Source organism: Sapajus apella, unplaced genomic scaffold, assembly GCF_009761245.1.
Source record: "Sapajus apella isolate SASKATOON/1434 unplaced genomic scaffold, GSC_monkey_1.0 scaffold32, whole genome shotgun sequence".
Lineage (NCBI taxonomy): Eukaryota > Metazoa > Chordata > Mammalia > Primates > Cebidae > Sapajus > Sapajus apella.
Genome location: NW_022436972.1, coordinates 14,192,723 through 14,208,440, shown reverse-complemented (window position 1 = coordinate 14,208,440; position 15,718 = coordinate 14,192,723). Strand labels below are relative to the sequence as shown.

Below are 15,718 nucleotides of genomic sequence, written 5' to 3'. Positions count from 1 at the left end.
AGATGGGATTATAAGAAGGGGACTTACAAACTAAAGTTGAACTGGAATTAACTGTACTTGGAAAAAGGTGTGACACATTGACGTGATGATACGTCACTTAATCTGGACGCATTGCTAAGTACAAAGCCGAAGATATTCACTGTTGATGTATAACACCTCATTTCTAATTGAAAAAATGCCATATCAGGTGAATTTAGTGATATACATACATGTGAATATTTAAACTGTAACCAGAGAATAACTCATAGAGTAACTAGCTATTTGATGCAAAACATTTAGAATTACACACAGTATCTGACTCTGACCATATTTGTCCTTTAGTCCCCATCTGAAGGAGCTGGCAGGAGTCATCACTGATAGTGCCACTGAAGACATGTGAGCTATAAAAGATGTACACACAAAAACACACACAAAACAATGACAGAGAAAGAGATTGAGATTAATGGGATTTACTCTGAGGAGTGTCCATGGCAGTACAGAGTGTCTTTGACACAGTTTCTTTATCTTCTCACTGTAGCATATATAGGTAAATGTCCACATTTTTATAGTTGTTTTGGAAAAAAGAGAAACAGAGTAAACAGGGAGGCTTCCATCTGTTACTGTCTTGTCACCCTGAGTAGCAGGTAAATGCCTTGGAAACTCAGATTTTCTGTGTATGAGCCATACTAGAGTGGGCCAAGAGAAGAGACATTCCTGTTTGCAGGAAGAAGGAGGTAGGAATAGTGAGGGTACTGTGAAGCCCTCAGCAGAGAGGATCAGAGCTAAGAGCCTTGGAGGTGTTCTTTACCCTACAGAACTCTACCACCATGGAGGCTGGTGCTGCAAACCTCAAATCACTGTCATGCTGGATTGTGTCCCTGTGTCAGACCTTTAGTTATTTGACCCTTTTTGAGGGTCAAGAGGGACCACCATGGTGGGTGAATGTAAGGAGCTAATGGAGGGTTTTGAAGCAGGACATTCAATGGAATAAGAGGGCTGACTACCTACAAACTGGAGCTGAGTTGGAAATAACTGCCACCACAAAGGGTGTCACACACTGGGACGGAGGTCTAATAAAGAGGTTTAGTTAAATCAGGAAGCATTACTATTTTCTCCAGCTTAAAATGTTGCAGCCATCAAAGAAATCCTCATTTCTAATTAAAAAATGACATTTCAGATCCAAACAGTGCTATATACATGAATAGTCAGAAATTATCCGGTTTATATGTAGAGTACTGAAAGCTAGTTTTGCCAGAAAAGTAAATTTAGAGTTGTGTCTCCTGTTTGACTGTGTCCTTTCATCATCCCTAGTTCACACACAAATGAATTGGCAGGAGCAAGTCAGGAGGCACCTACCAATGAAAGGTGAGTTATAATTAGAAGAATAAAGACATACATGTGCATAAGTGTGCATGGAACTGTACACACGCACAGGCACATAAATATATCCATCTGTCCATCTATCCGTGCATCCACCCATACACACTTCTGTCAACACACATCTACAAATAATCTCATGCACACAATGGAAACATAGAACAAGGAGACAGATGGACATTTGTTGAATTTACTCTCAGGAGACTGCATGGCCATAAAGAGTGTTTTAAACAGGGTTTCCAGTTGTTCACATTGTAGCATTTGTGGGTAACTTTGCATCTGTCTTTGATGGAGTTGTATAAAGAGGAGAGGTCATAGGAGAGTTGCTTCTTCCTGTTAGTTTATTTGTTACCCTTAGTTGATAGTAAGCAGTTTCTTCAGGGACTCAGATTTCCTGAGTTCAAGAGCCTAACAGAGTGGCCCTACCAGGGAGAGAATCCTATTTGCAACATGGGGATAGTGGCTGACAAGGGGCCAAGAAACCCTTGGCAGAAAAGAACAGAGCTAATGGAACGTGAACTTGTCTTCACCCTCCAGAGCTCTGTCCACATGTGAGGCTGGAGCCCAGAGCCAACCCCAAGTCCACCACCTCATTGGATGCTGCCTTTCCTTAAGCCCACAGCCACTTGCCTGTGTCTCATGGACAGAAAAGACTAGCGTGATGGGCCAAAGGAAGGAGGTGACAGAGGCATCCAGAAAGTGGGTCCTCAGATGGGATTCGCAGGCTGACTGCCTGCACAGTGGAGTTGAATTTAAAAGAAATTCACCCTCAAAAGGCTGCCAAGCATTGGTCATCTTCAGTGGTAGAGAATTCAGTTAAATCTTGAGTCATTGAGTCTCGGATAAGTGTAAAATGTGTGCTACAATTATGTAAAGTATGGTGTATAGGTAAAGTGGCATGGAGGATTCCAAATAACCAAATACACACCTAAATTTTGTAAGGATCAAGCAGCTCACAGGCTGAAAAGTAATTGGAACTATTTTTAACTGAAAACGTTAAGGCTGGGACGTTACATGTTGTCTTACTATGTATGTCTTAAGTTCTTTGGCACTGCCCTGTGTGTGAATTGAAAGGGTACCTTCTGGTTGACTGGACAATGCAACATATGAACTAAAGGAATACAGCTATACATGTATACATGCATATATGAACACACACATACATGCATTCATACATACAACATGCAGAGAGATTGAGATTCGGGCTATTCACTGTCACAAGCATCCACAGGAACAAGTAGTTCCCTTGAAACTATTTTTAGCATCTTCTCAGGATGAGCTTCGTGAAGAATATTCTTTTGTTTTTTGCAATAAGATAGGAAAACGTGGAAGAACTCATAGAGGGAGGCTTTAGTGTTTACCACCTTTCTTTTGTGTGGGAATGAGACTGTACTAGTAGTGTGAATCAAGAGACAAGTGAATCCTGCTTGGAACCAGAAGGCGATAGCAGTGGACAAAGGGGACACAGAACCCCTAGCAAAAAAAAAAACAAAAAACAAAAATAAACAGCCCAAATTACAAATAATAGCCCTGGAAGTATTCCCCCACCCTCCAGAACTCTGGCACTCTGTGAGGCTGACTGCTTGAGCCCATACCCATCATCACATGGGACGGAGCCCTTGCTTGAGGCCTGTGTCTACTTAACCTTAACTCTTGGGCAGGAAAGACTACTAGGATTGGTGAAATATGAGGAGGTAGTTGGAGGTGATTGAGAATGAGGAATTTAGATGGGATAATAAGAAGGGAGACTTACAAATGAAAGTTGAACTGTAATTAAATGTCCTTGATAAAGTCTGTTACAAATTTTGGTGACGTTACAGTCAATCTGGATGTGCTGCTATGTTCAGAGACTAAGATATTCACTCTTGGCATATAAAACCTCATATCTAAAGTAAAAAATTCCCATGCCAGGTCAATTTAGTGATTTACATATGAAGTTTTACTTTATTTTAGTTTAGTTTTACTCCAAAGTACTCTATTTTTTAACATTTCTTTGTTATTATTATTATACTTTAAGTTCTAGGGTACATGTGCAAAACGTGCAGGTTTGTTACATAGGTGTACGCGTGCCACGGTGGTTTGCCGCATCCATCGCCCCATCATCTACCTTAGGTATTTCTCCTAATGCTATCCCTACCCAATCTCTCCACCCCCTGCTAACCCCTCCCCTAATGTCCCCACCCCCCTGACGTGCCCTGGTGTGTGATGTTCCCCTTCCTGTGTCCATGTGTTCTCATTGTCCAACACCCACTTATGAGTGAGAGCATGCAGTGTTTGGTTTTCTGTTCTTGTGCCTGTTTGCTGAGAATGATGGTTTCCAGCTTCATTCATGTCCCTGCAAAGGACATGAATTCATCCTTTTTTATGGCTGCATAGTATCCTATGGTATATATGTGCCACATTTTCTTTATCCAGTCTATTTTTGATGGGCATCTGGATTGGTTCCCAGTCTTTGCTATTGTGAACAGTGCTGCAATAAACATACATGTGCATGTGTCTTTATAGTTGAATGTTTTACAATCTTTTGGGTATATACCCAGTAATGGGATTGCTGGGTCAAATAGTATTTCTATTTCTAGATCCTTGAGGAATTGCCACACTGTCTTCCACAATGGTTGAACTAATTTACACTCTGACCCTCCCACCAACAGTGTAGAAACTATGATTACAGTGAACTGGCAATCAACATAATGGGAAAAAATTTTTGTAATCTACCCATCTGACAAAGGCCTTAATAACCAGAATATACAAAGAACTTAAACAAATTTACAAGAAGAAAACAAATAACCCCATCAAAAAGTGGACAAAGGACACGAACAGACACTACTCAAAAGAAGACATTTATGCAGCCAACAAACATATGAAAATAAGGTCAGCATCACTGGTAATTAGAGAAATGCAAATCAAAACCACATTGAGATACCATCTCACACCAGTTAGAATGGTGATCATTAAAAAATTAGGAGATATGTGAACACTTAAAGTATAACCAGGGAATAACTCATAGAGTAACTGTAGCTTTTTGATGTAAAACATTTAGAATTACACATCGCGTCTGACTCTGAGCATATTTGTCCTTTAGTGCCCATCCGGATAAGCTGGCAGAAGACATTGTTGATAGAGCCACTGAAGACATGTGAGTTGTAAAAGATGTACACACAAACACACACACAAACAAAACAATGACAGAGAGACTGAGATTAGTGGGACTTAACTCTGAGGAGTGTCCATGGAAATACAGAGTGTCTTTGACACAGTTTCTTTATCTTCTCACTGTGGCAGGTACAGGCAAACTACCACATTTTTATAGTTGTTAAAAAAAAAAAGAAAAGAAAAGAGAGAAACACACTATAGAGGGAGGCTTCCCTGTGTTACTGTCTTGTCACCCTTAGTTAGGAGTAAGCAAATGCCTGGAAACTCAGATTTGCTGTGTATGAGACATACCAGAGTGGGCAGAGGGAGGAGAGAATCCTATTTGAAATGTGGGGGCGGTATGAGGAGTCACAGTAGGGTGAAGCCCTCAGCAGAAAGGAGCAGAGCTAAGAGCCTTGGAGGTGTTCTCCCCTCTCCACAGCTCTGCCACCATCAGGCTGGTGCTGCAAACCTCTAATCCCCATCATACTGGATGGTGCCCCTGTGTGAGACCTCTAGTAACCTGACCCTTTTTGAGGGGCAAGAGGGACAACCATGCTGGCTGAAATTAAGGAGCTAATGGAGGGTCTTTGAAGCAGGACATTCAATGGAATAAGAGGGCTGACTACCTACAAACTGGAGCTGAGTTGGAAATAACTGCCACCACAAAGGGTGTCACACACTGGGACTGAGGTCTAATAAAGAGGTTTAGTTAAATCGGGAAGCATTACTATTTTCCGTAGGTTGAGTTTTTGGTATCCATCATGTATATCCTCATTTCTAATAAAAAAAAAAGTTGACATTTCAGATCCAAACAGTGCCATATACATGAATAGTCAGAAATTATCCGGTTTATATGTAGAGTAATGAAAGGTAGTTTTGCCAGAAAAGTAAATTTAGAGTTGTGTCTCCTGTTTGACTGTGTCCTTTCATCATCCCTAGTTCACACACAAATGAATTGGCAGGAGCAAGTCAGGAGGCACCTACCAATGAAAGGTGAGTTATAATTAGAAGAATAAAGACATACATGTGCATAAGTGTGCATGGAACTGTACACACGCACAGGCACATAAATATATCCATCTGTCCATCTATCCGTGCATCCATCCATACACACTTCTGTCAACACACATCTACAAATAATCCCATGCACACAATGGAAACATAGAACAAGGAGATAGATGGGCATTTGTGGAATTTACTCTCAGGAGACTGCATGGCCGTAAAGAATGTTTTTAAACAGGGTTTCCAGTTGTTTGCATTGTAGCATTTGTGGGTAACTTTGCATCTGTCTTTGATGGAGTTGTATAAAGAGGAGAGGTCATAGGAGAGTTGCTTCTTCCTGTTAGTTTATTTGTTACCCTTAGTTGATAGTAAGCAGTTTCTTCAGGGACTCAGATTTTCTGAGTTCAAGAGCCTAACAGAGTGGCCCTACCAGGGAGAGAATCCTATTTGCCACATGGGGATAGCGGCTGACAAGGGGCCAAGAAACCCTTGGCAGAAAAGAACAGAGCTAATGGAATGTGGACTTGTCCCTCACCCTCCAGAGCTCTGTCCACATGTGAGGCTGGAGCCCAGAGCCAACCCCAAGTCCACCACCTCATTGGATGCTGCCTTTCCTTAAGCCCACAGCCACTTGCCTGTGTCTCATGGACAGAAAAGACTAGCGTGATGGGCCAAAGGAAGGAGGTGACGGAGGCATCCAGGAAGTGGGTCCTCAGATGTGATTAGCAGGCTGACTGCCTGCACAGTGGAGTTGAATTTAAAAGAAATTCACCCTCAAAAGGCTGCCAAGCATTGGTCATCTTCAGTGGTAGAGAATTCAGTTAAATCTTGAGTCATTGAGTCTCGAACAAGTGTAAAATGTGTGCTATAATTATGTAAAATATGGTGTAAATTATGTAAAGAACTGTAAGGATCAAGCAGTTCACAGGTTGAAAAGTAATTGGGACTATTTTTAACTGAAAACGTTAAGGCTGAGACATTACGTGTTGTCTTACTAAGTATGTTTTAAGTTCTTTGGCACTGCGCTGTGTGTGAATTGAAAGGATATCTTCTTGTTGACTAGTCAGTGCAACATATGAACTAAAGGAATACAATTATACAAGTAAAGATGTGTATATGAATACACACATACATGCATTCATATACACAATGTGTAGAGAGATTGAGATTTGGGCTATTCACTGTCACGAGCATCCATGGGAACAAGGAGTTCCCTTGAAACTGTTTTTAGTGTCTTCTCAGGGTGAGCTTTGTGAAAAATATTCTTCTGTTTTTAGAAAGAGGTAAGAAATGTGGACGAACTCATAGAGGGAGGCTTTTTATGTTAGTGTTGACTACCTTTCTTTTTTGTGGGAATCAGACTGTACTAGTAGAGTGGATCAAGGGAGAGGCGAATCCTGCTTGGAGCAGATGGAGACAGCAGTGGATAAAGGGCACAGAACCCCCAGAAAAAAAAAAACACACACACATACACAGAAGAGAGATAATAGCCCTGGAAGTATTCCCCCACCCTCCAGAGCTCTGGCACTATGTGAGGCTGACTGCCTGAGCCCGTACCCATCATCACATGGGATGGAGCCCTCGCTTGAGGCCTGTCGCTACTTGACCCTAACTCTTAGGAAGGAAAGACTAGGATGGCTGAAAAGTGAGGAGGTGTTTTGAGGTGATTGAGAATCAGGAATTCAGATGGGATTATAAGAAGGGGGACTTACAAATGAAAGTTGAACTGGAATTCAGTGCCTTCGAAAAGGCTGTTATACATTTTGGTGAAGATACAATCACTTGATCTGGATGCATTGCTATGTTCACTGCCTAAACTACTTACTGTTGGCATATAAAGCCTCGTTTCTAATTTTAAAAATGCCATACCAGGTCATTGTGGTGATATGCGTACATGTGACTATTTAAAGTGCAACCAGGGATAACTCATAGCGTAACTGTGACTATTTGATGCAAAATATTTAGAAATACACATTGTGTCTGATTCTGAACATGTTTGTCATTTAGTCCCCATCCAGATGAGCTGACAGGCATCGTCATTGGTAGAGCCACCGAAGACATGTGAGTTATAAAAGATGTACACACAAACAAAACAATGACAGAGAGAGAGATTGAGATTAGTGGGACTTACTCTGAGGAGTATCCATGGCAATACAGAGTGTTTTTGACACAGTTTCTTTATCTTTTTTTTTTTTTTTTGAGACGGAGTTTCACTCTTGTTACCCAGGCTGGTGTGCAATGGTGCGATCTTGGCTCACCGCAGCCTCTACTTCCTGGGTTCAGGCAATTTTCCTGCCTCAACCTCCTGAGTAGCTGGGATTACAGGCACATGCCACCATGCCCAGCTAATGTTTTGTATTTTTAGTAGAGATGGGATTTCACCATGTTGACCAGGATGGTCTCGATTTCTTGACCTCGTGATCCACCCGCCTCAGCCTCCCAAAGTGCTGGGATTACAGGCGTGAGCCACCGCACCCGGCTCTTTATCTTATCACTGTAGCAGGTATAGGTAAACTTCCTCATTTTTATGGTTGTTTTGGAAAAAAGAGAAACAAAATGTAGAGGGAGGGCTCCATCTGATACTGTCTTGTCACCCTCAGTTAGTAACAGGCAAATGGCTTGGAAATTCAGATTTTCTGTGTATGAGACATTCCGGAGTGGGCCGAGAGAAGACAGAATCCTGTTTGGAGTGAGGAGGAGGTAGGAGTAGTGATAGATGGATACTGTGAAGCCCTCAGCAGAAAGGAGCAGAGCGAAGAGCTTTGGAGGTGGAACTCTGCCACCACGGAGGCTGGTCCTCCACACCTCAAATCTCCAACATTGGATTGTGCCTTATGTTAGACCTCTAGTTATCTTACTCTTTCTGTGGGCAGGAGGGACCACTATGGTGGGTGAACATAAGGAGCTCATGGAGGGTCTTTGAAGCAGGACATTCAATGGAATAAGAGGGCTGACTACCTACAAACTGGAGTTGACTTTGAAATAACTGCCACCACAAAGGCTGTCACACGTTGGAACTGAGGTCATAATAATGAGATTTAGTTAAATCAGGAAGCATTACTATTTTTTCCAGCTTAAGATGTTGGTTGCCATCATATAAATCCTAGTTTCTAAATAATTTTAAAAAGGCATTTTATGTTCCAATAGTGCTATACACATGAATAGTTATAAATTAAGCGGTTTCTTTCTAGAGTAATGAAAGGTAATTTTTCCAAAATGTAAACTCAGAATTATGTCTTCTATCTGGCTGTATTATTTTATCATTTGCTAGTCCACAGACAAATGAATTTACAGGAGCAAACCAGGAGGCACCTGTGACTGAAAGGTGAGTTATAAATACTTAAATAATGAAACCTGTATGCATAAGTGTGCATAGAAAACTATACACACAATTGCATAAGCAAATATATCCATCTATCCATTCATACACACTGCTCTTCAACGTGCATACACAGATTCATGCACGCAGTGGAAACACAGAACAAGGAGACAGACGTTTGTGGAATTTACTTTCTAGAGCCTACATGGCCTTAGAGATTTTTTTTTTTTTTATTAAGAAGGTTTTCAGTTCTTCATATTGTAGCATTTGTAGGTAACTCTGCATCCTTCTTTAATGGAGTTATATAAAGAGGAGCAGGTAATAGGAGAGTTGCTTCTTCTTTTTTTCCCCCCATTTATTTTATTGCATTTTAGGTTTTGGGGTACATGTGAAGAACATGCAAAATTGTTGCACAGGTACACACGTGGCAGTGTGATTTGCTGCCTTCCTCCCCATCACCTACATCTGGCATTTCTCCCCTTGCTATCTCTCCCCAGCTCCCCACCCCCTCTGTCCCTCCCCTATTTCCCCCCAACTGACCCCAGTGTGTAGTGCTCCCCTCCCTGTGTCCATGTGTTCTCATTGTTCAACACCCGCCTATGAGTGAGAACATGCGGTGTTTGATCTTCTGCTCTTCTGTCAGTTTGCTGAGAATGATGGTTTCCAGGTTCATCCATGTCCCTACAAAGGACCCAAACTCATCGTTTTTGATGGCTGCATAATATTCCATGGTGTATATGTGCCACATTTTCCCTATCCAATCTATCGTCAATGGTCATTTGGGTTGGTTCCAGGTCTTTGCTATTGTAAACAGTGCTGCAATGAATATTCGTGTGCACGTGTCCTTATAGTAGAACGATTTGTAATCCTTTGGATATATACCCAGTAATGGGATTGCTGGGTCAAATGGTATTTCTATTTCTAGGTCCTTGAGGAATCGCCACACTGTCTTCCACAATGGTTGAACTAATTTACACTCCCACCAACAGTGTAAAAGTGTTCCTATTTCTCCACATCCTCTCCAGCATCTGCTGTCTCCAGACTTTTTAACAATTGCCATTCTAACTGGCGTGAGATGGTATCTCAATGTTGTTTTGATTTGCATTTCTCTGATGACCAGTGATGATGAGCATTTTTTCATATGTTTGTTGGCCTCATGTATGTCTTCTTTTGTAAAGTGTCTGTTCATATCCTTTGCCCACTTTTGAATGGGCTTGTTAGTTTTTTTCTTGTAAATCTGTTTTAGTTCTTTGTAAATCCTGGATATCAGCCTTTTGTCAGATGGGTAAACTGCAAAAATTTTTTCCCATTCTGTTGGTTGCCGATTCACTCTAATGACTGTTTCTTTTGCTGTGCAGAAGCTGTGGAGTTTGATTAGGTCCCATTTGTCTATTTTGGCTTTTGTTGTCAATGCTTTTGGTGTTTTGGTCATGAAGTCCTTGCCTACACCTATGTCCTGAATGGTTTTGCCTAGATTTTCTTCTAGGGTTTTTATGGTGTTAGGTCTTATGTTTAAGTCTTTAATCCATCTGGAGTTAATTTTAGTGTAAGGTGTCAGGAAGGGGTCCAGTTTCTGCTTTCTGCACATGGCTAGCCAGCTTTCCCAACACTGTTTATTGAACAGGGAATCCTTTCCCCATTGCTTGTTTTTGTCTGGTTTGTCAAAGATCAGATGGTTGTAGATGTGTTGCGTTGCTTCTGAGACCTCTGTTCTGTTCCATTGGTCTATATCTCTGTTTTGGTACCAGTACCACGCTGTTTTGATTACTGTAGCCTTGTAGTATAGTTTGAAGTCCTGTAGTGTGATGCCTCCTGCTTTGTTCTTTTTACTTAGAATTGACTTGGCTATGCGGGCTCTCTTTTGGTTCCATATGAAGTTTAAGGTGATTTTTTCCAGTTCTGCGAAGAAGGTCATTGGTAGCTTGATGGGGATAGCCTTGAATCTGTAAATTACTTTGGGCAGTATGGCCATTTTGACGATATTGATTCTTTCTAACCATGAACATGGAATGTTTCTCCATCTGTTTGTGTCCTCTCTTATTTCGTTGAGCAGTGACTTGTAGTTTTTCTTGAAGAGGTCCTTTACATTCCTTGTTAGTTGTATTCCTAGGTATTTTATTCTCTTTGTGGCAATTGTGAATAGAAGTTTGTTCTTGATTTGGCCTCTTTAAGTCTGTTATTGGTGTATAGGAATGCGTGTGATTTTTGCACATTGATTTTGTATCCTGAGACTTTGCTGAACTTGCTTATCAGTTTCAGGAGGTTTGGGGCTGAGACTATGGGGTCTTCCAGATATACAATCATGTCGTCTGCAAATAGAGACAATTTGACTTCCTCCTTTCCTATTTGAATGCCCTTTATTTCTTTTTCTTGCCTGATTGCTCTGGCTGGAACTTCTAATGCTATATTGAATAGCAGCAGTGAGAGAGGGCATCCTTGTCTGGTGCCAGATTTCAAGGGGAATGCTTCCAGTTTTTGCCCATTCAGTATGATATTGGCTGTTGGTTTGTCATAAATAGCTTTTATTATTTTAAGATAAGTTCCATCAATACCTAGCTTATTGAGGGTTTTTAGCATAAAGGGCTGTTGGATTTTGTCAAAGGCCTTCTCTGCATCAATTGAGATAATCATGTGGTTTTTGTCTTTGGTTCTGTTTATGTGGTGAATTATGTTTATAGACTTGCGTATGTTGAACCAGCCTTGCATCCCCGGGATGAAGCCTACTTGATCATGGTGGATAAGCTTTTTGATGTGCCGTTGCAATCGGCTTGTCAGTATTTTATTGAAGATTTTTGCATCTATGTTCATCATGGATATTGGCCCGAAGTTTTCTTTTCTTGTTGAGTCTCTGCCGGGTTTTGGAATCAGGATGATGTTGGTCTTATAAAATGATTTGGGAAGAATTCCCTCTTTTTGTATTGTTTGGAATAGTTTCAGAAGGAATGGTACCAGCTCCTCTTTGTATGTCTGGTAGAATTCGGCTGTGAACCTCTGGACCTGGGCTTTTTTTGGGTGGTAAGCTCTTAATTGCTACCTCAACTTCAGACCTTGTTATGGGTCTGTTCAGGGTTTCGGCTTCTTCCTGGTTTAGGCTTGGGAGGAGGTAAGTGTCCAGGAATTTATCCATTTCTTCCAGGTTTATTAGTTTGTGTGCATAGAGTTGTTTGTAATAATCTCTGATGATGGTTTGAATTTCTGTGGAATCTGTGGTGATATCCCCTTTATCGTTTTTTATTGCATCAATTTGGCTATTCTCTCTTTTCTTTTTTATTAATCTGGCTAGTGGTCTGTCTATTTTGTTGATCTTTTCAAAAAACCAGCTCCTGGATTTATTGATTTTTTGAAGGGTTTTTTGTGTCTCTATCTCCTTCAGTTCTGCTCTGATCTTAGCTATTTCTTGTCTTCTGTTAGACTTTGAGGTTTTTTTATCTTGCTCCTCTAGCTCTTTCAGTTTTGACGATAGGGTGTCAATTTTTGATCTCCCCTTGCTTCTCATGTGGGCACTTATTGCTATATATTTTCCTCTAGAGACTGCTTTAAATGTGTCCCAGAGTTTCTGGTATGTTGTGTCTTCATTCTCGTTGGTTTCAAAGAACATCTTTATTTCTGTCTTCATTTCATTGTTTATCCAGTCAACATTCAAGAGGAAGTTGTTCAGTTTCCATGAAGCTGTGCGGTTCTGGGTTAGTTTTTGAATTCTGAGTTCTAACTTGATTGCACTGTGGCCTGAGAGACTGTTTGTTATGATTTCCGTTCTTTTGCATTTGCTGAGGAGTGATTTGCTCCCAATTATGTGGTCAATTTTAGAGTAGGTGTGATGTGGTGCTGAGAAGAATGTATATTCTGTGGATTTGGGGTGGAGAGTTCTGTAAATGTCTATTAGGTTTGCTTGGTACAGGTCTGAGTTCAAGTCCTGGATATCCTTGTTAATTTTCTGTCTGGTTGATCTGTCTAATGTTGACAATGGGGTGTTAAAGTCTCCCACTATTATTGTGTGGGAGTCTAAGTCTCTTTGTAAGTCATTAAGAACTTGCCTTATGTATCTGGGTGCTCCTGTTTTGGTATATATTTGCGTATATATTTAGGATCGTTAGCTCTTCTTGTTGCATTGATCCTTTTACCATTATGTAATATCCTTCTTTGTCTCTTTTGATCTTTGTTGCTTTAAAGTCTAATTTATCAGAGATGAGAATTGCAACTCCTGCTTTTTTTTTGCTCTCCATTTGCTTGGTAAATCTTCCTCCATCCCTTTATTTTAAGCCTTTGTGTATCCTTGCATGTGAGATGGGTTTCCTGGATACAGCACACCAATGGGTTTTGGCTTTTTATCCAATTTGCCAGTCTGTGTCTTTTGATTGGGGCATTTAGTCCATTTACATTTAGGGTTAATATTCTTATGTGCGAATTTGATACTGCCATTTTGGTGCTAGCTGGGTGTTTTGCCCTTTAGTTGATGCAGATTCATCATTGCGTTGATTCTCTTTACCTTTTGGCATGTTTTTGGAGTGGCTGGTACTTGTTATTCCTTTATATGTGTAGAGACTCTTTCAGGAGCTCTTGTAAAGCTGGGCTGGTGGTGACGAATTCCCTGAGTACTTGCATGTTCGCAAAGGATTTTATTTTTCCTTCACTTATGAAGCTTAGTTTGGTTGGATAGGAGATTCTGGGTTGAAAGTTCTTTTCTTTAAGGATGTTGAATATTGGCCCCCACTCTCTTCTGGCTTGTAGGGTTTCTGCTGAGAGATCTGCTGTGAGTCTGATGGGCTTCCCTTTGTGGGTAACCCGACCTTTCTCTCTGGCTGCCCTTAGTATTTTCTCCTTCATTTCAACCCTGGTGAACCTGACAATTATGTGCCTTGGGGTTGCTCTTCTTGACAAATATCTTTGTGGTGTTCTCTGTATTTCCTGGACTTGAATGTTTGCCTGCCTTGCTAGGTTGGGGAAGTTTTCTTGGATAATATCCTGAAGAGTATTTTCCAGCTTGGATTCATTCTCTTCGTCGCATTCAGGTACACCTATCAAACATAGATTAGGTCTTTTCACGTAGTCCCACATTTCTTGGAGATTTTGTTCATTCCTTTTTACCCTTTTTTCTCCAGTCTTGCCTTCCCATTTTATTTCATTGAGTTGATCTTCCACCTCTGATATCCTTTCTTCTGCTTGGTCAATTCGGCTGTCGATACTTGTGCATGCTTCGCGAAGTTCTCGTGTTGCGTTTTTCAGCTCCATCAATTCACTTATATTCCTTTCTATTTTGTCCATTCTCATTAGCATTTCATCAAATCTTTTTTCAAGGTTCTTAGTTTCTTTGCATTTGGTTAGAACATGTTCTTTAAGTTCACAGAAGTTTCTTACTACCCACCTTCTGAAGTCTGATTCTGTCATTTCATCACACTCGTTCTCCATCCAACCTTGTTCCCTTGCTGGTGAGGAGTTGTGATCCCTTGTAGGAGGAAAGGTATTCTGGTTTCGGGTGTTTTCATCCTTTTTGTGCTGGTTTCTTCCCATCTTTAAGGATTTATCCACCTGTCAACTTTGTAGTTGCTGGCTTTCAGATTGGGTCTCAAATCTTTCAGATTGACGTTCTGTTTGTTGATGATGAGGTTATTTCTGTTTCTTGGTTTTCCTTCTGACAGTCTGGCCCCTCTGCTCTAGGTCTGCCAAGGTTCACTCCAGGCCCTGCTTGCCTGGAGTTCACCTGCAGCAGCTGCTGAACAGTAAGGGTTGTTACCAGTTTTCTTCTTCTGCTATCTTTGTCCCAGATGGATACCCGCCTAGTGTCAATCTGATCTCTCCTTTATGAGGTGGCTCTTTGGATATATAGGGGTCAGGGAGCTGCTTGAGGAGACGGTCTCTTCTTTATAGGAGCTCAAATGGTGTGCTGTGAGCTCTGTTGTTCATTCAGAGTTGCTGGGCAGGTACGTTTAGGTCTGCTGCAGCAGAACTCATAAACTGCTTTTTGTTCCCAGGTGCTCTGTCCCAGGGCTAAATCCCTGGGACTTTACGAGTTTCAGTTATGCTGCTGCCTTCTCTTTTTTTTTTTTTTTTTTTTCCTTCAGAGCTGCCCTGCCCAGACAGGAGGCAGCCTAGTCACTGTCTGCCTGTAGAGGCTTTGCTGAGCTGCTGTGGGCTCCGCCCAGCTGCCGAGTGAACTTCCCTGCAGTCCTGTTTATATGGGTGTAGTTAGAACTGCCTTGGTGATGGTGGCCTGCCTCTGTTGAGGCGTAGTCTCTCTGCAGTGGTGGGCTGCCTTGGGAACAGCAGGCTGCCTCAGCAATGGCGGGCTGCCTTGGCAACGGCGGGATGCCTCGGTAACGGCGGACGCCCCTCCCCCACAGAGCTGGACCCTCCGGGTTCAGCTGCGCTTGCTGTGAAAGTCTCAATCCAGAGTTTCTGGGTGCTGTTCTTTTGTGGGGGTGGGACCAGCTGAGCCTGATCGCCTGGCTCCCTGCCTCAGAGCCTTTTTAAAGTTTGTGTTCCAGTCGCCTGTTGAAGAGGCCCAAGGGTCTGTTTGTTTTCCCCTGCAGCCACTCACTGTGCTGGCTTAAACAGCGGCACTGAGGTTTGTGGAGCTTTTTTTTTTTTTTTTTTTGCCCTGGAATCTACTGTCCTGGTTCTCTGCTCAGTCCCCTTTTTAAACAGACGAATGGGCGACTTCCCGTGGCTCCAATCGCCAGCCAAAAGCGCACCTGGACTGGTGTATTTTGTATGGAGAACCGCGGCTCCGGGGCGCCGACAAAGCAGCCGTGCGGGGAAAAGCAGTGACACCGGCCGGCACAGCCGCGCTGGCCGAAACAGCCATGCTGGTGACCTGTGGAGCTCCTCCACCTGGGAATTTCCTAGTCTGTGGGCTATAAAAACGTGGCGTCCACACACCCTCTGCGCTTTCACTGGGAGCTGCAATCC

General features: G+C 42.0%; 1 protein-coding gene across 1 annotated transcript in view; it reads left to right on the top strand.

The window, feature by feature from the left end:
* Positions 1-1,806: 1,806 nt before the first annotated feature.
* The window catches only part of LOC116562216 (phosphatidylinositol 3,4,5-trisphosphate 3-phosphatase TPTE2-like), a 75,775-nt gene continuing 61,863 nt past the window's right edge, over positions 1,807-15,718 (top strand). The window contains 7 exon segments of the mRNA XM_032294348.1: positions 1,807-1,907; positions 4,439-4,492; positions 4,931-4,994; positions 5,325-5,424; positions 5,427-5,484; positions 7,501-7,554; positions 8,765-8,818. Coding sequence (XP_032150239.1) covers positions 1,807-1,907; positions 4,439-4,492; positions 4,931-4,994; positions 5,325-5,424; positions 5,427-5,484; positions 7,501-7,554; positions 8,765-8,818 — 485 coding nt within the window.